Below are 24,750 nucleotides of genomic sequence, written 5' to 3' on the forward strand. Positions count from 1 at the left end.
CAATGGGAAACAGGGGAAAAACTCTGTTGGGTGAAGGCATCTTTAGCACAAAGGAAAATGGCTGTACTTCTTAGAGGTCAGTCATCCCAAGAAAAGAATCTCTTTGTACAGGTTCCTCAGTGTACTGACCTAGGTCCAAACACCTCCAGCTGCTCCATCAATGATCTTCCATCCATCATATAGGTCAGAAATGGGGATGTTCACTGATGACTGCAATTACCAGTAGTCTACTCTTGATTATCAGTGAAGTGATGGAAGGTGTCATCAACAGTGCTATCAAGCAGCACTTGTTCAGTAATAATCTGCTCACTGACACCCAGTTTGAGTTCTGACAGAGCCACTCAGCTCCTCACTTCATTACATCCTCAGTTCAAACACAGGCAAAAGAGCTGAATTCCAGGAGTGAGCTGACAGTGACGGCCCTTGACAACAAGGCCATATCGACAGAGTGTTGCCTCAAGGAGCCTAAGCAAAACTGGAATGAATGGGAATCAGAGGGCAAACGTTGTTGACTAGAGCAACTGGCATATAGGAAGATGATTGCGGTTGTTGGATGTCAGGCATCTCGGTTTAAGGACCCCTCTGCAAGAACTCCTCAGAGTTCCTCCAACATAAAGGTTAGGATGTTAGCCAGTGATTTCACAATGCTCAGCACCATCTGTGACTCCTCAAATGCTCAAGTAATCCATATCAAAATGCAACAAGGCCTGAACAATATCCAGCCTTAGGCTGAAAAGTGCTAAATAACATTCATACCAGATAAATGCCAGGCAATAACTGACAGACAATCTAATCAATACCCCTTAACACTGAATGGTGTCCCTCACTTAATCCCCCATTAACAACATCCTGGGGGGGTACTATCAACCAGAAACTGAACTGGATTCTCCATGTACAGTGGTGAGGAATCCTGCAACAGGTAACTCACCTCCTGATTCCGCAAGCCTGTCCACCATCCACCAGGCAGAACTCAGGAGCGTGCCAGAATATCCCCAATTTGCCTGGATCAGTGCAGCTCTAAAACAAATCAAAGCTTGACACAGTTTAGGACAAAACAGCCCGATAACTGACACAACATTCACAAACAAATAAACAAACAAGTCAGTCAGTTCACCACTAATGCTCAGTAGCAGTACTATGTAACATTTAAAAGATACATTGCAGAAATTCGCCACAGATCCTTAGTTAGCCACAGATCCTTCCAAACCCAAGACCATTATGACCGACAAGGAGGGCAGCGAATATAAGAGAACACCACCTGGTGCTAGTTCAGTTACAGCAAGTTCCTCTCTCAAGTCACTCACCATCCTGACTTGGAAAGTTTGCCTTGGAGTGTTGTTGGATCAAAATCCTGGAATTCTATCCTCAATGGCATTGTCGGTCTACCTACAGAATATAGACTGCAGCACTTCAAGAAGACAACTCACCAACCACTTTCAATGGCAATAAATGCTGGCACAGCCAGAAACACCCAAGTTACATGAGTGAATATGGAGGTGTGATATGATGGATATGCCCATGTTATAATCAAGAACACCATTTTAAAATCATTTAGAAGGAAGGGAAAAAAAATTGGAAAATAAACAGAATCTTTCAGTATCTTAAATTATTTAATTCAAAGGGAAATTATTGTAGTAAACTAAGCAGGATGTAAAGTCAATGAATTTGTTTCAGTTGCTGACAGAGACCAAATGGGAGTTTATCGCTAAAGGAAATTAATCATTATCAGCACTTTTACTCCAATGAACACTGTCTGATTTTAAGATAGTTATGGTTGTCTAGTTCAGTACTCCATATCCAATGCAGGCGTCGCTCTAACTGAACTGGGAGAACTGAAACTAAATCTGCTCCAGCGAGGAAATCTATGAACAGATTACTTAATGATATTCAAGCACAAACCAATTTAAAAATGTACCTAAAAAAGGTTAGTTACTACATGTTTCATGCTGAAATTTCCAGAAAAGTTTGAATCTATAAATCAATAAAAAGCATAATGGCTTCACATAAGTCCAAGCCAGCAATTCAACCATCAAATCATGTAAACATATTATAGATAAGATGCAAATTGTTGTGTGTTTTGGTATTAGGAAATATAGTGAAAAGCCGCATCTGTTACAAGCTTTGGGGCTGAACCATTGCTGTCAGGAAATTCCCAAGTTCAACAACAATCTGTATTAACCATGGCTGTCAGGAAATTCCCAAGTTCAACAACAATCTGTATTAACTTAGACAGTTATGCCAGAACCACGTGTTGTAACTCTTTTTAAAAAAGCCACAAAAACTGTACACATCAAGTCGAAGTTTCATGCTGTTTGCTCAATCTGAGGAACTTGATAACGTTAATGCCCCAACTTCTCTACAATGTGTTGAAAACTATATGTAGAGTTAACTTTCTCAACCAGGATTAGCTGGAACTCCAAGATATAGAGGACATTAGCAACAACAGTCACATTTGTTCATAAAATGTTCTAGCTCCTGTGGTCTTTGGCCTTTGCCATGTCCTAACTTGTGTCCAAGAGATGCAAGGCTCAGTAAGTGTTCAGCTTATTAACTTTCTCACTAAGACAGCAATGTATTCCAGACATTGCAACAAGTTTGTGTAAATTGTAACGTTTCTTTCCCCCACCCTGACTTCAACACTGGTAAAATTCTCAATAATAAATGTTAAATTGTGTGTGTTTTTCTTTATCTTTGTGAGGCAGCAAACATTTTACTTTGTCACAGAAGCTATCAAAATGGAAATTCTATGTTTACATATGTGTACACAAGCTCAAAAATTGTGAAATATTTGAAATTCTACCCCAAATACTTCCACTATTGAAAGTGGTCATTACAGCAACTAAAACATTTTTTGAGTAAATAAGTTTAAAAATGATCATGTTCATAGCTTCCTGGCAGGTATAATCACTTCAATTATATTGAATAAAATGGCAAAAGGATTTGCAAATAAGGAAGCAAAACTAAGGACAAATTCAAGTCAAAATGGAATGTACCACTAAATAAAAAAGGACTTCAGATGCAGTAAATCAAACTCTTGAGGAAAGGTCACTGGACCCGAAATATTAATTCTGATTTCTCTGCACGGATGCTGCCAGACCGGCTGAGCTTTTCCTGCAGCTGATGTTTTTGAATATACCACTGCTGGCTCTTCAAATCATCTTAAAAAGAGAGTGTTCTGATTGGAACCTCAGGTTTAGCCTTCAGCACATTAATTTTCTGCACTAAATAATTAAAAGATACACTTTTCACAATGGCAACATAATAGAAGTGATTACTTTCCAAGTTCAACATTTAGTCAAACACTTGTAATGCTGTATATACTCAAATAACAATCAAAGTAGATTCCCTGTTTTTGGCCAAAAAAATCTGGAATTTTCCATATATCTCATGTAGAAGTTGACCCTAGTTGTTCACAGATAATAGATCAACATTTAAGAGTCAAGGTATGATCTGTACATAAATGCTATGATGAGGAAATGAATTTTTTTTTCAGGCTATGTGATTTGATGTATAATTCACACCAATTTGACGTGAAAGTTTAAGAGGCATCAGATCAGTCAGCTGACAATCAACTTGGAATACAGTCATATACCTAGTTGAGGTTTTCAAATTTCTTAAATCATTGTGTAAAAATGCCCTCCAGAAAAAAATCAAAAAATATACCGCAGTGTTTAAACTAAAAGGTTATTGAAGTTGCAGAGAAGACAAATAACTGTAGCAGCAACAGACTTTTGTGTTTTGGAGAAACTTGTGAGAGCTTTTGGAGGAAGATACTGAACCAATTTCAGACAATGCTAAAACAAATGTTTGCCTCAGGTAAACCTAGCAAGTGGCTACAATTACTCAGTGGGTACTTGAAAATCATCAAAATGGAAAATGATTTTGCAGGATTTTAATGAACATCTGTATTTGATACATTTAGTTTAAGATGTACCATGTAATTGTGATTTAAAGCCATATTATATTTCTACTTCATTTTTTGTATGTATAACTAAAAGCTTACTAATTCATTTTTGTTCTGATTGTTTAATCTGGTAAGAACTGTAGTGTATTTCATTGTGTTTAGAGATCAATTGGGTTTCTGCTAATAATATGGTATTTTGGACTGTAGCATGAGGTTCAGCCTGTCAAAAGTAATATCTATATAATAGTCGACTCCATAAGTTTAACCTTGAAAAAGACAGTCTAAAAAATTTGACTTTTACACAAACATATATGGTACTTTAAAATCAAAAGTTCATTATATACCATTTGCAAATTCCAAACGTCATCCCTGACGTAACAATATCTACAGAGATTCAAAACTGTTATTTTTTAACAAACTATGTCATTTAGCAAATCACAAATAAGCATAATACGGATTTTCTGCAAGTTGTTTCCTTTCACTTGTCATTGCCAGCCATTTAGTATGTGTGACCATTAACAGATTCAAGGGAGAAGTAACAGAATTTAATGCAAGGACTACAAAATAAATTATTGAACGGTTATAAATTCTGGTCCAACATACTCATCGTTGTTCTAAAATAACCTATTTATTCCTCCTGAAATGATGTTTTTTAAAAATGTTAATGGCACCTAAACAGATTACATAATTTTAGCATCTCATCTGCAATTTATTTTTGACAGAAAACAAAGAAATATTCAGTACTATAATACGGGGTTGGAAGTCTATGCCTTGGTTTCAGCAAAGCGAATTGAACTGGATGATTCATTGGACAAAAGCAATAATAAATAGTCAACGTGTAAAGAAATGATATAATATATATTATACACACACACACATATATACATATGTATTTATTGCAAATCACAAATTTATTGAAAATACATGTCTTACATAAAAATCCTCAATTGTTAAAACTAATTAAAAAGCAAAATACTGCTGTTACTATGATTTGAAATAAAATTAAAGTGAAACTCAGCAGATTTGACAGCATTTGTGAAGGGAGAAACAAAATTAAACATTTTGAGACTGAAGATGCGCTTCTTTGGAAACCTAACAGACTCAAAATGTTAGCCTCATTCCTCCCTCCCCAGATGCTGCCAGATTTGCTGGGTTTCTCCAGGACTTTTGGATTTTCTACTTATAAGCTATTGTCTTTGATTTATCTTTTAAATATAATGTATTCCATGCATTACAATGGACTTAAAATAAAGAAGCGTGATGAAGTAACAAACAACATATTCAAAATCAACACTAGCTGTAACATTACAAGGTTGTGGAACTTACCATCTATAGACTATTGCACTATTGGTAGCACACCCAAAATTTACCACTAAGCAACAGTCATTGCTTGTTTCCAGAGGACAACTCTATTAATCTAGTTCAGGCATTTTTGCATTGTTTGCTTCCTGATTTATCACTAAATACAACACAAAGGTGGATCATATTTTAAGTGAATGCGAAAAAGGCCAAGACAAATACATCCTCACTACAGTCAGCAATGCCAATTTGCAATCAATTAACATCACTCAAACTGATGAAAATCCAGAAAAGAATGCTACTCCTTCGACCTGTTCTGCCCAAATCAAAAAGAGAGCAACTTAAATCTCAGTGCACAGCTGCCGACACACTGATGGACCATGTAGCTCCCAGTTTTTCAGCTGAAATATAAAATTTAACTTACATACATTTAAACAATCTCAATAAATGAGGATCTGAAATAGAAAACTCCGAAACTAATAAGTTTGGATTACTGCTTCCATTTTTACCTTGGAATCAGAAGGCTAGGAGATCACGGTCAACTCAAAACTTGTGAGCACAATTTCAATTAATATTACACCGCAGCACAAAGAGTATGTACTGTTAGAGGTGCTCTGTTGAAAATTAAATGTTCATTAGCTTTGCTTTTATCCGATTGAAAATATTTCATAGCCTATTAATAAAACAGTAGACTTCCAGTTCCCAGCCCAACATTAACACTTCAACCACATCACTGCCCATTTATCTCACTGCTGTTTGTACCATCGTGCTGTGTGTAAATTGGCTGATACATTTTCCTGCACTGGGGGTAATGACTACACTTCAAAAAAGACTTTAATTGATGGTGAAGTGATTTGGGACGTCCTGAAATCATAAAAGACTAATTATAAATGCAAGTTTTTTGGCACTCAGGAAATCTATTATAATCACAGCTTTAAGTCAAATGCCTAACCAAGTGCTCTCAAATTTAACATTGAAATCATTCCTGGTTTAGAGTGAAAATGGGTGCATGACTTTTCAGATTATCTACTGAACTACTATATGTGGAAATTATTGCAACAGTTTGTAAACCTTGCATGTAAAAAGCTGCTTACATGTTCAGGTACAATTCTTCTTTATGCATCATAAGTGTCGAAACATGTCCACTAAGTGACAACTGCAAAAAGGAATTTCTATTTTCAGTCTTTCATCATTATGCTGCTTTCCTTCAGGATCTAAATTGCAACCTTTGATATTGTCACTACCTATAAATTATGCTAATTTAATGTTTCAGAAAAGAATATGCCTTTGCATTTTGCCAAAGATCAGCAGCAGGGTTATGAAAAGATCTGAAAGCATTACTTTCTAACTTTGGACAATCGAAAATCTGAATAGATCAGTTTAGAAGTAAAATAGACTGCTCTAACTTCAGTCCTTTCAAGCTTTCTTGTTCGGACTTGCTTGATATCACAGCTGTTTTTCCTCATTGACTTGTCTAGTTTATGGATATCCCATTAACAATGACACTGTATTTGTGCAATATGGTCACTCAATTAAAAACAGTTAGATGTATTCAATCCAGCACAATAATTTAAAGGTAATTGATAGGCTGGTGACTTGAATTTCCAGTCAGACTGCAATGCACTGCTAAACTAAGAACAATATGAAATCACACCAGATGCCATAGAAACCCAAAGTAGGTAAACAGGCAGTACAACTTACGAAAGCTGTTTAAAAACAAGGAAAAAGAGGCAGAAATCTGTTATAGTCCAATGAAATTTGATTATGCTTATACAGTTGGACTCTATATGTGTGACTTTATTTCTGCCAAGACACATTTTCCTGTGCTATCAAATAAGTTGGTAACAACTTTGAGAAAGAAACTAGTGGAAGAAGTTATGAGTTAACTCAGTTGGCTAGATAGCTAGAGTGTGGCTCATTATAATACCAAAAGTACTGATTCAATTTCCATTCTGGCTGAGGTGGTCCTTACCTAGAAAGTGAAAGGGAATAGGGAACCACCACTGACAGAATTTGCCAAGAAAGAAAATTGGCTTAGAATGGTGTGGCAGTAGATAATGAGCTGTTTTTGGGCAGAGCATACATGACATGACATGACATGACACAACAAAACTTTAGAATTAGTTTTGATGAATTACAGAATACTGAAGAGGCATATGGTTGACAAATCTATGACTGGTAAGACTTGATATCCATCTAATAACAAATGAATATTATGCTAGGGAAAAAAAAAGCAATAGGAGTTCAGACTATTAAAAGGAACATCTTGAGGTATGACCCCTACTAGTAAGTTCCATGCCTGCTATTCTACTATCTTCCTAACTTTGAGAGTCTAAGATTTAATCCCCAAAGAGTTTTGAATTTGTTTACAAAACAGGAGGCATTTTTGGATCAGAAAGCTGTAACCACTGGAATGCTACAGGGATCAGTGTTGATGGCTCAATTGTTTAATCTATAGCAATGACTTGGATGAAAGGTGTGAATACGTAGTTATTAAATTTGCTGATGACACAAAGATAGATGAGAAAATAAGTTGTGAATAAAGAATGTGCAAGAGGTTATAGATAAGTAAATGAAGTTGAAACAAATGACAGAAAGAATACAAAGTAGGACAATGTGAATTTGGTGATGACAGGAAGAATAGAAAAAGGTCAGGAGTATTTAAATGGAGAGACACTGCAGAACTCTGTGTCCTGTTACATGCATCACATAAAGTTTGCAAGTAGCTAGAGAACGTGTATATTTTGCTGCAGTTTTATACTGTATTGATGAGATTACATATATAGTACTATGTGCGGTATTGGTTTCCTTACTTCATAATGGCATTCGAACCAAACAAATACATTACGTTTATCTTATAATCATAAAAATTCAATCAGATTTACTGATGTCCCATAAGGAAGGAAATCTACTGCCATTACACAGCCTGGCTTACATGAGATGCCAGAAATATGGCTGACTCTAAACTGCCTTCTGAACTGGAATGAGACAAAAAAAGCTGCAGATGCTGGAATCCAAGCAGGAGGCTGGAAGAACACAGCAAGCCAAGTGGCATCATGAGGGACAGGGTTGTGTGGTAGGGATAGGGAATAGGTAATCACAGGTAGAGGGTATGACCTGGATGGTCAATGGGGGGAGTGAATCTGTTTGGTAGCTGGAAGGAAGGGTCGATGAGAGGAATGGAAAGGAGGGGGAGGGGCTGGGAAGGGAGTCAAGGGATTGGAAGGGAGGTTATTTGAAATTGGAGAACTCAATATTGAGTCCTCCGGACTGTAGGCTGCCCAGATAGTAGATGAGGTATTCTTCCACCAGTTGATTCACTGTGGCAATGGAGGAGGGTCCAGATGTGGCATTGGAATAGCACAGCAGGTCAGGCAGCATCCGAGGAGCAGCGGAATCGACGTTTCAGGCATAAGCCCTTCATCAGGAATGAGGAACCTCATTCTTGATGAAGGGCTTATGCCCGAAACGTCGATTCTCCTACTCCTTGGATGCAGCCTGACCTGCTGTGCTTTCCCAGTGCCACATTATCAACTCTGATCTCCAGCGCATGCAGTCTTCACATTCTCCTAGGCAGTGGAGAAGGCCAAGGATGGTCATGTTGGAAAGGAAGTGGGAAGGGGAATCAAAATAGGAGGTGACTAGGAGGTCAAGTCGGCCCCTGTGAGCCCAGTTGAGGTGCTCGGCAAAACATGCCCTAGGATTACGTTTGGTCTCACTTATGTAGGGAAGACCACATTGGGAGCACCGATACAGTAAACATGTTTGGAGGAGAGGCAGGTGAACCATTAACTCACCTGGAAGGACTGTTTTGGGCTCTGGATGGAGGTGGGAGGTGAGGGGGGGGGGGTGGGTGGGAATGACATGTGGGCAGTTTTTACATCTTTTATGATTGCAGGGGAAGGTGCCTGGGAGCTGGGAGGTGTTGGTGGGAAGAGTGGCACAAACTAAGGATTGACAAAGGGAACGGTCCTTGCAGAAGGCAGAGAGGGGTGGGAAGGGGAAGATGTTCTTGTTGGTGGGGTCTAATTGGAGTTGGTATAAGTGTTTCAGGATGATGCGCTGGATGCAGAGACTAGTGGGGTGGTAGGTGAAGACAAGGGGGACCCTGTCTTTATTGCGTAGTGTTGAAGGGGGGGGGGGGGGGGGAATGGAATGGAGTTCTTGTCGGATACTGGGTGGGAGGAGGTGTAGTCCAGATGGTTATGGAGAGTCTGTGGGTTTATAATAAATGTTCAGCTGGAGACTGTCGCCAGAGATACAATTAGAGAGGTCTAGAAAGGGGAGGGACGTGTCCAAGTGAGTTTGAGGGTGGAGTGGAAGTTGTGGGTGAAGTCGATGAAGTGGAGTAGCAGGTCACTTAGTTCAAGCATAACTCGGGAGGGACAACAAATGTCAGTCTTGCTACTGACAGCTACATCCCATGCAAGATTGACTTCTGTGGTTCTGGGAAGGAGATATATTACATGAAAAAAGGTCAGGCTTGTATCTTTTGGAATTCAAAAAAATGAGAAGAAATTTAATTGAAACATAACATTTTGCGGGGACTGAATATTTCACCTTACGGGAGAGACTAAAATTAGGGGCACAGTTTAAAAATAATGGGTCTTAAATTTAAGATGGAGATTTCAGAAAATTTTGTTTCTCAGAGGATCATTAGTCTGCAGAATTCTTTTCCCTAGACAGCAGTACAATTTCATATTTTTAAGAATACGTTTGAGATTCTTTCTTGACAAAGGAGTCAAAAGGTATAGGAGATAGGCAGGAAAGTATAGTTTCGTTTATAATACATCAACTATAATCTTCATGGCAGAACAAATTCAAGAGCTTGCTCTCCTGCTCTCCACCTACATGTTGGTAAATATGTAAACCATTCATCTCATGAGTTAGCTTTTGTGAACCTTCTCAGAATTATTAATCATGCAATATGTCTATCCTTACATAGGGAAAGCATAACTGTACACAGGTATAGTCCACTGTACTCCAGGTACAGTCTCACCAATGGAGTGAACAGCTGCAATTAAATTTCCCCAATCTCTTACTGCATTGGTGTTGAACAATGACAGTGCCTGTCACTCACTCACTCTGTTCCCCCACCCTTTCTACCCACTCTACTAGTCATACAGTCACAGAGATGTACAGCATGGAAACAGACCCTACAGTCCAACTTGTCCATGCCAACCAGATACCCCAACCTAATCTAGTTTCACTTGCCAGCACCCAGCCCATATTCCTCCAAACCCTTCCTATTCATATACCCATCCAGATGCCTTTTAAATGTTGCAATTGTACTAGCCAACACCACGCCCTCTGGCAGCACATTCCATACACGCACCACCCTCTGCGTGAAAACTTTGCCCCTTAGGTCTCTTTTATATCTTTCCCCTCTCACCTTAAATCTATGCTCTCTAGTTCTGGACCCTCTCACTCCAAGGAAAAGACTTTGTCTATTTATCCTATCCATGCCCCTTGTGATTTTATAAACCTTTCCAAGGTCACCCCTCAGCCTTTGACACTCCAGGGAAAACAGCCCCAGCCTATTCAGCCTCTCCCTATAGCTCAAATCCTCCAACCTTGGCAACATGCTTGGAAATCTTTTCTGAACCCTTTCAAGTTTCAACCCAGCCTTCCGATAGGAAAGAGGCCAAAATTGCACGCAATATTCCAAAGATGTCCTGTATAACTGCAACAGGACCTTCCAACCACTGTACTCAATACTCTGACCAATAAAAGGAAAGCATACCAAACACCTTCTTCACTATCCGATCTACCTGCGACTCGATTTTCAAGGAGTATGAACCTGCACTCCAAGGTCTCTTTGCTCAGCAACGCTCGCTCAGACCTTATCGTTAAGTGCAGTCACACATGCACAACAAATAATATTGAGAAAAAATAGAAGCCCAGAATAGAATCTTTTTATTCTACAAGTAGAATAAAATTTTCTCTATTTACCTGGCATTCAAATTGGTGAATTTTGCAGTTTTTACAACCTGGTACCCTAGATGACTATGTTGTCTGTCTAATGGTCAGGTCTTCGCGGCTCATACTTGATTTGTCTTACAACAACGACCACCATTTCACTTGCCTTCTTAATTAGTTCCAGATCTTTTCATGATCATAGAAAATGACATTCAAATCTCACCACTCCATCTTCCATTTCTTTCTCCACTCACTTAACTTATTTATACCTTTTTGATAGGTTGTGAGGAGGTTACTAAACTTTTTTTTATTATCAGCAAATTTGATTACAGTACAAACAGTCCCTTCAGCAACTGAATACATGGCTGGAAAGCCAGTGTAGGAGGAAGGGCATCAAATTCCTGAGGCATTGGAACCAGTTCTGCAGAAGGTGACACAAACACAAGTCAGATGGTCTCAAACCGAACAGGACTGGATGAATATTCTTGCAACATTTGCCCATACTGTTGGGGACGGTTTAAAATAGATTGCCAGAAGTATGGGGAGTACAGGGCAAATTCAGATTGGACAAATCCACAGCAGGGAACGGAGACAGAAAATTAGGCAAGTGGCTCTGAATGATGAAAGCAAAGGTTAAAAAGTGTATGGCACAGGAAATTGGCAGTGTTAAAAAATATACACACAAATGCAAGGCTATAGCAAGTAAAACCAATCAGTTGAGGGCACAGATTGATATATAGAAGTGTGATATCATTGCAATAACACAAACTTGCTTGTAAAAGGCAGAAATGGCAGCTCAACACTCCTGCATATGGAATTTCCAGGCAAGATAGAAAGGAGGATTAAGAAGGAGATGATGCAGCATTGTTGGTGAAGGGATCAATTACATTTGAGAGTGTAGTGTACTAAATGAATCATTACATGGGAATACATGGTTTGAGCTCAAACAAATGTGGCAGCCACATCACTAGAGGTGCACTATAGGGCACCCCCAAATAGTACGAGGGAGATGGAGGAGCAAATATGTTGACAAGTTTCTGACTGCCAGAACCAGAATAATAGTTGCAGTCTTCAACTATCTTGATATCAACTGGGATACAAAGAGTGTGAAAGGCACAGAGATCATAATGTTCTTGAACAGCATTCCAGAGAACTTATTTAACAAGCACATAAGTCCAACGAGAGTGGGTGCAATTCTAGATTGGTTTTATGAAATCAAGCAACACAACTGAACGAAATAGCAGTTGGTAACCATTTTTGAGATAATGACCCTAAAAAAAGCTAGAATCACCATCATTATGGAAAAAGGACAAAAATAGTACAGGAGTAAAAGTTGTAAACTGGGGAAAACAACTTTTTGAAGTAGAGAGGTGGTCTTGCAAATGCAGACTGAATGCAACTTCATGAAGGAAAGGTCAGTGAGAAATCAGCTGGAGACATTCAAAACGAGATTATCCAGCACCATGCAAACATGTTCGTACAAAGAAAAAAGTTATCCAGTGCAGGGTATAATAAAGCAGAAAAAGAAAGGTCAACACAGTTGAAAAACACTTAATACTGTAAAATTATTCAAGGAGTGTAGAAAGAACCGGATGAAGTTAAAAAAAGGAATTTAGGAATGCAAAGAGATGTGAAAAAAAAAAATTGGCAGTTAAAAATAAAAAGCTAAAAGAGGTTTCATTTCAATAAAATTAAGAACAAGAAGATAACACAGGAAAGGATAGAACCTATCATCAATTATATACAGGTAACTTGCATAGATATGGAAAATGTGGGCTGGGTTCTTAATCTCAGTCTTCATAGAGGAGAGGAATGATGCAGACACTTTCATTAAAGTAGACTTTGATATATTAGATGCAATAAGCATAATGCAAGAGCAAGTACTGGAGGGACTGACATCTCTGAAAATAAATAAATTACCAGAGCTGGATAGGTTGTATCTAGGCTGTTAAAAGGAAAACAGGGAGAAAACAACAAATGCTCATAGATTCATTTTTCAATGCTCACTAGATAAAGACAAGGTACTAGAGGATTGGAGGTCTGCAAATATTATACCAAAAAGGGTTTAAAAAGGGTGCGAGAGGTAGGCCAAAAGAAAGGTAGGAGAAACTGTTACAGATTAATCAGGAATAGATATTTTTGTTAAGGAAAAGTCTTGCTAATTTAATTGGCTTGTTTAAGGAAATAACAAGGAAGATTGATGAGGATAGTGTAGTGGACGTTATCTACATAGACTTTAATAAAGCAAGGGGAGGTATTGGCATAGTGGTAATACCACTGGACTGGTAATCCTGAAACCCTAACTGATATTCTGGGGCTAAGCATTCAATTTCATCATTGCCAAAGGTAACATTTGCATTCAAATTTTTCAAAAATCTGGAATTTATGAAAAAAAACCAGCCTAATGGCTACCATGTGATCACTGTTGACTGTCATGAAAGAAACATCTGATTCACTAACGTCCTTGGGGGAAGGAAATCTGCCATTCTTAACCAGTTTGGCCGAGATAGGTCTCCAGATACACAGCAGTGTACTTTACTCTTAACCGCCCTCTGAAAAAAAAAAATCAGGGATGGGCAATAAACCTCATCACACCCACGAACTAAAAAAAATTGACAAGGTCCACACTGCAGACAGATCAGAAAATAAAATTCCATGGGATGCAGGAAAATGTAGCTCAAAATTTGGATTGAAATTTGGCTCAGCGATAGGAAGGGTAATGGTAAATGGATGTTTTCGCAAATGAAAAGTGGTTTGCAACAGCATTCCAAAGGGCTCAGTATTTGTTGTATGTGCTAATAATCTAAATATTGAAGATATAACTGGAAAATTTGCAGATGTCAAAAATATTGGCCACGTAGTCAATAGTGAAAGGGATCGCTATTGTTTCAAACATCATAAATGGGCAGAAAAATGTAGTTCAATTCAGAGAAATGTGAGGCAATGTGTTTGTTTATCTTCACCAAAGTGAGGGAATACTTAAAAAAAAGGGTATTGAGACATGTTGAGGAAGTGAGAGGCCTCAGAGTACATGTCTGAAGGACCGTGAAGATAGCAGGACTGGTAGGTAAAGAGAGCATACGGAATGCTTTCCTTTACTGGGCAAGATGTAAGCATGGATGTAATGCTGGAACCCCACAAAACGTTGGTTTGGCCGCAGCTGGAAATTCATATACAGTTCTGGTTACCCCATTACAGGAAAGATAGGACAGCTAGGGTTGTTTTCCTTAGAACAAAAGAGGAGACTGAGGTGTACCATAAGTCAGGCATACAAAATTTTTAAAGATTTAATAAGATTTAAATCAAGAAAGAACAGTTTCTCCTAGTGTAGAGGCCAATTACTGGACAGCACAGATCTTATGGTGGAAAGGTTAAATGGGATATGAAGGAAAAGTTTTTCAACCAATGGATGATGGATGTCGCGAATTTGCAGCCCAGTTTGGTAGTGGAGGCAGAAATCCTCAACTTGTTTACAAAGATATCCAGATCTACATCTAAAGTCCTGTAAGGCTATGGACCAGGTGCTAGAAGTTGGGATTAAAAGGGGCAGCTAGTTTTTTTTACTCCTCTAACGTTGTTTACACGATAGCTATTTCTGTGCCATAACCTTTCCATGGTTCCATCCAAGTCATTAACATAGATTATACTATAGAATATTTCAGGTGCCAACACTGATCCCTGCAGCACATCATTAGTTATAGCTTGCCATGTGTACAAGACCCATTTATGCCTATTCTGTTTACCTGTTAGTTTTCCAATTCATTGTCTAATGATGCTATTATATCACCTCAATTACCATATAGCAATTTATCAAATGATTTCCAGAAGTCCAAATAAAATGCATTTATTTTAAAATCAGTAGGTTAAGAATTATGAGAATTTCTGACTAGTTTTGGAACCTGTATAAAAATACATACACTGGCTACTCTTTAACTACCCTACTTGTCAAATACAAGTGCCCCTCCATTTAACCATTAGGCAGTTGACTCTGCCTGATTATGTTATGATTTTCTAAATATCATGCTGTTACCCTCTTAATAATAAATTCCAACATTTTATCAATGACACAAATGGTGAGTATTCATTACAGTACCTGTGATAATCTCACTGACAAAAACTGTATATCTCCAAATCAATAAATGCCTGATATAGACTCTATGTAGCTTTTCCAGGTGATCAATAAAGTCGGATTCCCACCACTATTGTTTTGAATCTTACTGCAGGCTCCATAACAAAATCAGAAATTGGTCAGAATTCTGAACTACTGATTTAAAAATACTCTTAGTGAGTAAGAGAAAACAATATATGATCAAAAACATCTGAAATATTCAGCATTACTTTCTAAAAAAATTTATCTGGTTTGAAATACTAAAAATTATTTATAAGGCAGCATTAAAACTCCACATCTTGTATAATTGTCCCATGGTAACTCAGAAAAGTACATTTTCCTAATTTAATCTAAAAATAAAAGTTCTGCATCAGTTTAGAACAACAGTCATTAAAGACAAGATAATAAGTGGCTGTCACACTGAATATTCCATTAGAGAACAACGTTAAGGAAGGAAATTAAGGCTCACCTCTAAAATATGGAATATTACAATGCAATGGTTTCAACAATTGGAACATTAATAGTTTTATAATGATAAATTGAATTTATATAGTGGCTTCAATATAGGAAAGGCATCTCACCTTGTTCCACACTTCTCACTCTAAAGTAACTTCTTTGCTGGCCACCATACCACAAACATTTTTTCAATGAAAAATATCTTCACTGCTTTTCTCTTAGCCTGCACCAAATGCTTTTCTCTTTTGTGCTCCAAACATGAGTTAAATTAGGCCATTCAACCCATGGAGCCTGTTCCACCACTTAACACAATCATGGCTGATTTGATTGAAGCCTCAACTCCAGTTTCCCATTTACTCCCGATTTTGAATTCACCCCAATTTAACTCTTTAAAGCTCACTGTTCTCTCACTGTCCCCGAAACCTGCCTCCAAGTCATTCTACAACTCTTATTCATGGCTGCATGTCGAAATTGTCTTCACATGCTCTTATAAATCCTGTTGTAATGATTACAGGCAAGACCACTTCTGATCTCTTTCATATGTCACTCACCCCCACTTCCCTCACCGACACCCAGCCCACCCTCCTTTGTACCCAGAAATGCAAAAAAAACCATTCCTCATTTCAATACCAACACATTCAAAATCTGGCTTTTGGCTTTCTGTTCAGCATGACATTTCTGCAGTTATTGCAGATTTGCTCAACCCCACCCTAACCTACTCCTTTGATATCACAGTCCCCAGTAAAATAATTACTTTCTCAGTGTGCCCTCTTCCCTTAGACATGCCTCATTTCAGCTCCCAAGTCCATGCAAAGCACATTTGGAAAGAAATGGCAGATAACGGATTTAGTCACCCACCACCAGATATGGTTGGACAAAATAAGCTCAATTTGGTATTGTTCTTGTCTACTAAAATTGTTCACTGGTTCAAGCACCAACCGTGGCTGCAAAGAGAATCACAAGCTTCTTTTCTCTCCTGCAAACTACCTTCTTTAACCTTTTTCCCCATCCAATGACAGGTGCAAGGACTTCGTAAATATTTGTCACTAAGATCAAGACTATCAATCAGCTGCCTTTCTGATATCGTAGTCATAAAGTTGTACAGCATGGACCTTCAGTCCAACATCGACCATATATCCTAAATTAATTTAGTCCCATTTGCTAGCATTTGGACCAAAATCCGCTGAAGCTATTGATGTACCTATCCAGATGCCTTTTAAATGTTGTAATTATACTTATTTTCACTACTTCCTCTGGCAATTCATTCCATTCACGTATCATCCTCTGCATGAAAAAGTTGCCTCTCAAGTTCCTTTTATATATCTTTCTCCTCTCACCATAAACCTACACCCTTAAGTTATGGACTCCCCTACCCTGGAAAAAAAAACATGGCTATTCACCCTATCCAGGCACCTCATGATTATATAAACCAATGATACAAATATCTCAGCAAGGGGCACAACAATCACTTCCCTAGCTACCCACGAGGTTCTAGGATATACCTGATCATGTCTACCATTAGCTCACCTAGCTAAAAACTTCCATGATATTCCTCTGCCCTAACTCTGAATTTAATCTTCCTCCCGTTTCTCTCTCACCTCCCCTCTACTGTCTCTAAGCACATTCTATCTACAGTGTTTACCTTTTCCTCCCTCAATTCTATTTCGACTGAACTCCAACATCAACTTACTTCCTAGTCCCCATGTTACTGTTATTGTAAATGGTTGTCTCTCTCTCTCTCTTCAGGTGTTGCTACTCTTTCCTTGTTTTCATCACTATCACCACCCCTTCCTTAAGGAAAAATCCCTCAACTCTATCGTCTTTGCAAATTACCAGCCCATTTTCAACCTCCCTTTCGTCTCCAAAGTCCTTTGAAGTATTGTTGCCTCGCTAATCTTTGTCCATCTTTCCCAGTACTAATTGGGCAAATTTAAACATAAACATTTCAACCTGTCACAGTACTAAAATAGCTCTCAATAATGATATACTTCCTCATTTCAATTTCGTCACACCTTCCCTCCTTATCCTTCTCAGCCTGTCTGCAGTTTTGACACAGTTAATCACATTAACCACCTCCAACGCCTCTTCACTGTCATTTCTGGAATCCCCAAGAATCTCTCCTGGGCCTTTTATTTACATGCTGGCCCTCAGTAATTTGTGTGAAAGGTCAGCTTTAATTTTTATGTATGTGGATCATAGCCAAATCTACCTCACCACCACTCACTTGTAGATTATATTAATTACTGACAGTGTGGAAACAGGCCCTTCGGGCCAACAAGTCCACACCGACCCTGCGAAGATCGACCCACCCAGACCCATTCCACCACATTTACCCCTTCACCTAACACTATAGGCAATTTAGCATGGCCAATTCACCTAACCTGCACATTTTTCGAAACCGGAGCACCCGGAGGAAACCCACGCAGACACAGGGAGAATGTGCAAACTCCACACAGACTAAGGCGGGAATTGAACCTGGGTCTCTGGCGCTGTGAGGCTAACCACTGTGCCACTGTGTCACCCGTAACTCTTCCACTGTTGATGAAATTATCACACTGCTGATCAGACATCCAATAATGGAGGAACAGAAATTCCCTCTATTTAAATATTAAGAAGGAAGCCATTGTTTCAGTCCCTACTCCAAACTTTGTTCCCTAATTACTGAGTCCATCCCTAACCGTGTCAAGTTTGAGATTAAGCAAGTCTGTTTGCAGTCTTGATGTCACATTTGATTCCAAAAGACTTGACTACATTCAATAAACCTTGGGCCATTCAAAACTTCACTGCTCATGTCATAATCTGCACCAAATCTTGTTCAACTATCTGCACTGTGCTTGCTAACAGACACTGGGTCTTGGTCAAGCAACATTTTGATTTTAAAATTCTCATCCTCATTTTCATACATCTTCATGGCCTCACACCACCCAATCTGTAGCCTTTTCAGCACTCCAGGACATCTACATTCTTTTCATTCTGGTCTCTTGGGCAAATCAGAGATGCACATCACAGACAGCCATGGCTTCCGTTTCCTAGTCCTCAAGTTCCTTCTACTTCTCTTTTTCTTAAAGGCACTCTTTAAAAGCCTCTTTCACTTCGGTTTACAACATCTGGCCTAATGTCTGCTTTTGTGACTTTTTTTTATAATGGTCCTGTGAAGCTACTTGGAATAATTTATTTCGTTAAACATGCTGGATATATACAAGTTGTTATTGTTGAAAATATCCCAAGACAGTTCTCACAAGCATAAACAGAAATACCTCAGTGACTGAAGGAATAGCAATCAGTAATGGCACAAGACAGGTGGTGCAAAAGGGGAACAGGAACAAACAGTTACACAAGGATAAGCCTGATGGGATATAGCAACGGGTACTGGATTAGTGGTGCTGGAAGAGCACAGCAGTTCAGGCAGCATCCAAGTAGCTTCAAAATCGATGTTTCGGGCAAAAGAAGGGCTTTTGCCCAAAATGTCGATTTTGAAGCTACTTGGATGCTGTCTGAACTGCTGTGCTCTTCCAGCACCACTAATCCAGAATCTGGTTTCCAGCATCTGCAGTCATTGTTTTTACCTTTATAGCAACAGGTAAGCTGCTATTTCTGATAATAGAGCAGGTGAGGAATTCAGCAGCAAATGGACTGAGGTTGAGCAAATGAAGAAAGTTTGAGGTGGAGGAAGTTTAAGAAGCTTGTTATGGGGCATTACATAGTTAGAATTAAGAAGTGAAATTCTTCATTTTTTCCACAGTTGTTTTAATATGACAATGCATCTAGAAGCTTACAAATGAATAATGAATGGACTGTTTCAACTTGTCTTATTCAACTTATTCTTGACCTTACAGCACATTGAGCTTGCACAGCCATACAATGTGATCATGGGTGATCTGGAGCTTCAACTCCACTTTTCCATTCACTGTAAAAATCATTGTGATTTTTGGCAACTCAGGGAACAGCCTTAAACATTTATTCAAAGATCGAGTATCCACAGCTCTCTGGTGTACACAATACCAAACAATTCACAACTGTAAAGAGACATCTCTTCAGCTCATTCTTAAATGACCAGGCCCTTGTCCTAAACCACGTCATTGATCTAGATTTCCCAGCCAAAGGAATCAACATTTCAATATCTACTTACCTCCTGTCAAGTCCTTTCAGAACATAAATATTTCAATGCGATCATCATCTCTCGTTATTCTAAACTCCTAAAATTATAGATCTAATTTATTCAGCATCTCATTGTAGGGACCAAAACAATTAAATTTCACTACATTGCCTCCAATTGAAATATATCCTTTCTTACATACAGACATAAAATTGCACAGTATCCCTGCTAATGAATTCTGACCAGAACTCAGTACAACTGTAACAAGTCCCCTATAATAAAAGCCAGCATGTCCTTACTGCTTGTGGTACCTATATGCTAACCTTTTTCAGGAAAACATACAGGCCTCACTGAAAGTTTACAAGTTTCATATCTTTTCTAAAAAATTCTGCTTTGCTGTTCTTATAACCCAAAAGTAAATAACCTCACACTTCCCCACATTATACTCCACATTGGTTAAGTGAGTGGTTGACAATCTAAATGTCTCTGTAGCATCAGCATCCTCCTCACAGCTTGCAATCCCATTTAGATTGTCAGCATCTTAGATAAAAGAGACAGCGAGTAATGTATCCAAGTCATTAATAAAGTGTAAATAGCAAACATCCTTGTGGGATTCCAATGGTCATAGGCTGACAATTTAAATGCATTTTTTAATCCTAACTTTCTGTTTCGTGTCTGTTCACCAATCTTCTATACTTCTTCCATTAAACAGTGGCAAATAATTTCCAAACTATTATATAAAACAAAGATAATAGTAAAAGGTCTATACATTCACCATTTCTGATCAAGTTTCCAATTATTTTGCCTTCTACCTGGGACTCTGACTGTTGCCCTTACAAATAGCCCTTTAAAAATAAATGTAAATACCTACCCTGCCAATTCCTTGACTAATGGTTCCAAAAGTCCAGACTGGCTAGCTGTTAATCTCGTTACTATCTGTAGTATGTTACTGGCAAATACTGTTGTTGTTTTTGGTTATATTACAGTTCTTACACTTGGAAAAATACACTTGTGAAAAGTAAAACTATATGTAGCTTGACCAGGAGTGTTCTCCCAGTCTTGGCTGATACTTATTCCTGAACCAACACAAATAGAATTTAGTTGATAATTGATCAGTGTTGTTAGTGCTCCTTGCTGTGAATAAACTACTTGCCATAACTTCCAATGTTATGACAGCGATTCCATTCAAGAGTACAGTATATTATTAGTTGGAAAACACTTTCAGTTAGAGATTCTAACATGCACGAATATAATTGTAAGTTCTTCCCTTCTCTTCTCCACTGATAACAAAGCAATCTGAAGCTAGAATAGTCCACAACGAGGAAAGATAGTGAAATACAAGGTCACTCTACTCATTTGGGGCATACTTAACATTTGACCTTCAGGGCCAGTCACACATCATGTCAGAATAGGTGAAAGCAGCAAACAACCAATTATAATTAGTCATAGGCCTCTTAGGTACACAGAGAAGACTACTTCTGTAGGAGCTTAAAGTGATGAATGCACCCTCCGCACTCGATCAAATCATTTAAACATAATCTATTAAATGCCTCTTTAGATCTCAGCGTCATCACGGAGATCATTACATCATTATTCAAGGGTTGAATCTTATATTATTGAGTAAGCTGCTATTTCAAGGATTCACCATTACTAAGAAGTTCCCTATTCCAAGGGTATGACATCAACCCGTTGATCTGGACTCAACTTTTTAATTACATAACTTTAGCTGAATTATAAATACAATTTTGCATGTTCAAATAGCTTTGCAATTTGTTTCACTTGGCAAAATCGTTAATTTCACTCCAAACAGTTCCCTTAAACTTGACAGTTTAATAAATCCATTTCTTAATATCAACACTTCATTAATCGTCCAAAATTAAATAATTAAACATTTCAGGATGTTTGGCACGAATTTTCTTTTATCCATTATTATATCAGTTGTAAACTTACCTTTTCTTTTTCATGAGGAAGATGGGTAACTGGTAGGAGAGATGAAGGGGAAGAATTATTGTATTTTGTGGCTCCCCTACCTCCTGCATTTCCATAATTCACTCTGTAAAGAGGTCCATCCTTTAATATTCTCCCATTATTCACGGCACGTTTGGTAGCTAGTCTAAGCCTCTGCTGAAACGTGGAACTGCTGGTAATAGTAGCCAAATCGCTTTGGCTTCTCAAATATTTCTCTATGTTCTTGAGTGACGAACCATTTGGTTCTGCCAATCCTTCAACTGCTCTCTTGAGTATTTTATTCCAGTCCACATTAACAATGTCAATGCAGTTTCTCGATGTACATCCTTGTGTGGATTTTGAAAGATTGCACGGCTTTATGGATGCAAAGCGTCCAGGTTTCTCTGGATCCTTGTATGATGAAAGCCCCTTATTTGTAACTTTAAGTATAGTACCATCTTTCACACTAAGTTCCAACTGTTCTAGGACAGTCTTCCTATCCAATCCATGTGAAGAGGACACTGCATGGCAAATCCTCTCCTCTGATGGCCTTTGCTTTTGCTTTTTCACTTTCTGAATAGCTTCTAGAATCCATTCAGTGTATAGTGGGTTTGCAAGCTTTACCATGGTTGACCATTCATATGTTGTTCAATCCCAATGATAGGCATAGAAATTACTCCTCTTCCATGTGTTTGAACAATCCCATGCCAGGTACTGAAAGGCCTACCTGAGAAAATAAAGAATTCTTTGAAGTGAGGACTACACCATGCCTTAACTTCAGCACTTGTAACATGTTTGCGAGTCAAAACTATCCATCAAAACTGCACTGAGCCCAATTAGCCTTTCAAGACAGTAGATAAACAAGATAATCTTCAGAAGATTGAACCAACAGGTTTCCAAAAGACTCCCCCGTGGACTGGTTGTAAATGTAAGAATGAGCCCTGAAAGGCAAAAGGTAAACAATGTCAAACACGTCCTCTGAAAAATACACTGCAGTCAGAGAAAGAAAATCCCACAAAACCAGGAACTTGTTTGCTATAATAAAATGTAGTATACATCTGCATGTTATGATCAGTTTGTTCAGATTGCCAATTTCAAATTCCTCATGTTTACATCAGGATGTCACCATTGTAAATACACGTGCAATATAGCAAGTTCTCCCAATCTCGCCATGAATCTTGGTACAAATATATAGATGATATCTCATTCCCCTTCGATAACAAAAATCAATAAAGTAGGAAAAACTCGGTTGCATCACGTCTCAGTGATATATTTTCAGGGGAGCAACTTTCGAAAGCGTTGTTTTCTCTCCTATCCATTTAACAGTGACTTTAACTCACGCCGCGTTTCTTGCTTTCTTCTGCTAAGGAGCTTTTTTTAATGAAAAAAAAAGAAAATGCAGATATAATCGTCATCAACAAATGCACAATCCACTGGTGACCAAAGCTCTGCAATCATTTAAAGTCCTCGACCTGCTGGCAGCAGCGTACTGTCTGTCTGAATCGGTCTCAATACCGCATCATCAGCATTCAGGGTCACACCAGGAATTGCTGGAGAACCACTGCGTTAAAGCCCAATGAGAATCCCTTTTTTTTATATATATAAAAGACATCTCATCATTAACCATGATCACAGCAGTCGATAGCCTTCCGCATTATTCTCTTCGGGGAGCACACAATGCAGAGGTCTCTTGCTCTATAAAGGTTTTGCTTCGAAACAAAACAGGTTTGGAAAAACAGATCACGCACCTTGCTTCACACTTGAGCGCAGAATCGGCTGATACCTAGCAGAGCAGACGCCATTTTGTTCCAATGTTTGAACACCGGAGTTTACATGAAAGCGACATGACACTGATTACAGCCGAATGGAGTCCCATTATACCCTAGCGCGCAACCTAACACCAGCCTGGAAGTCCCGCCTCTCAAAGCTCGACCATTGGCCAGAATCCCCACCATTCACCAGCAGCACGCACCATAGCGTGTCATGATTGGGCGGCGGCCCTGTCAATCAACACAAGCTCCCTTTCCACCTGCCCCTCCCCATTTCAAACAGGTTCGGTTGCCCCACAGTATTTATGTCATTTGCGCACTGGGCAAAGCCGGAGCTAAATTTTAAGTTTAACGCGCTACCTCCCACATTTATTTCGTCCTCCCTCCTCGGTCTGTCACACAGCTTCAATCAATTTTGTTTTCCTCCACCAGGTTGCGATTGCCGCAACTGAGGAGCTGTCAAGTTTATCAGAACAGTGACCGAAATTAAAACTATTTTTGAGTTCTTCACTAGTCGATAACTAAACATGACGTTCCTTCTTTATTCGAAAAGTGCCCATCAAGGTAGGTATCGACGGCGGTCGTTTTAAACGCACCCTCCCATATTTGTATTATTTTCGCATACTATCCGTCAAACTATAGATCGATTTTGGATGAACCATTTGGATCAGTGTCTAATGCAGTGCTGCCCTCACTGATACCAGCAACCACCCTGTATTGCTTAATGCAAAGGGGAAAAGACAACAAAGTGGGCCATTTCACAATTTTTCGCCCTCCCTTTCCTTGCAAATTAATATTTATCAGAGGAGGCTTGTCGGGTGCTCTGCTCGCGCTGTTTTTGAAAATTCAAATAGGATTGCGAGCTGCGCGAGCGGCAAGTTTCTCCGTTCTTTTTAAAAAAATAATCTCTCTAAAAGGAAGCAACATGGCGCTTAGATTTATAGTATTTTATTTTTGAAAAACACCCGGAAAAGGCAAGTTCTTTTTCTAACTACATCTTATTTGTGCTCATTTTGAGCCTTTCTACCCTTTTGAGAATAACTTGTGAAGAAAAGGTATCTAATTTGTCTCAGTTGGAATTTTCTGGAAGGTGCTCAGTTCTCAGTCTACTCCGACCCCCCCGGAAAAAATATAACGTCCAACGTTCGCTCGTTTACCACGGGCGGAGGAGGGGGAGGGGGAGGGTCAAGAGGCTGCTAACTGCCGCTCACGAGACAGGCTCTCCCGCAGCCGCCTGATAACCACCAACTCC

General features: G+C 38.8%; 1 protein-coding gene across 3 annotated transcripts in view; it reads right to left on the minus strand.

Annotated features, from left to right (window-relative positions):
- Nucleotides 1–23,622, minus strand: part of kat6b (K(lysine) acetyltransferase 6B) — a 206,064-nt gene extending 182,442 nt beyond the window's left edge. For 2 of the 3 annotated variants that reach the window (XM_072583261.1, XM_072583259.1), the window contains exons 1-2: nt 23,478–23,622; nt 21,733–22,670 (exon numbers count right to left, since the gene is read on the minus strand). In XM_072583261.1, the coding sequence (XP_072439362.1) occupies nt 21,733–22,356 (624 nt within the window). In that variant the 5' untranslated portion in view covers nt 22,357–22,670; nt 23,478–23,622. The remainder of the gene's footprint in view (nt 1–21,732; nt 22,671–23,477) is intronic. The other variant, XM_072583260.1, reaches the window with a different exon arrangement.
- Between the last annotated feature and the right edge of the window lie 1,128 nt (nt 23,623–24,750).

The sequence above is a fragment of the Chiloscyllium punctatum genome, chromosome 13 (assembly GCF_047496795.1).
Source record: "Chiloscyllium punctatum isolate Juve2018m chromosome 13, sChiPun1.3, whole genome shotgun sequence".
NCBI lineage: Eukaryota > Metazoa > Chordata > Chondrichthyes > Orectolobiformes > Hemiscylliidae > Chiloscyllium > Chiloscyllium punctatum.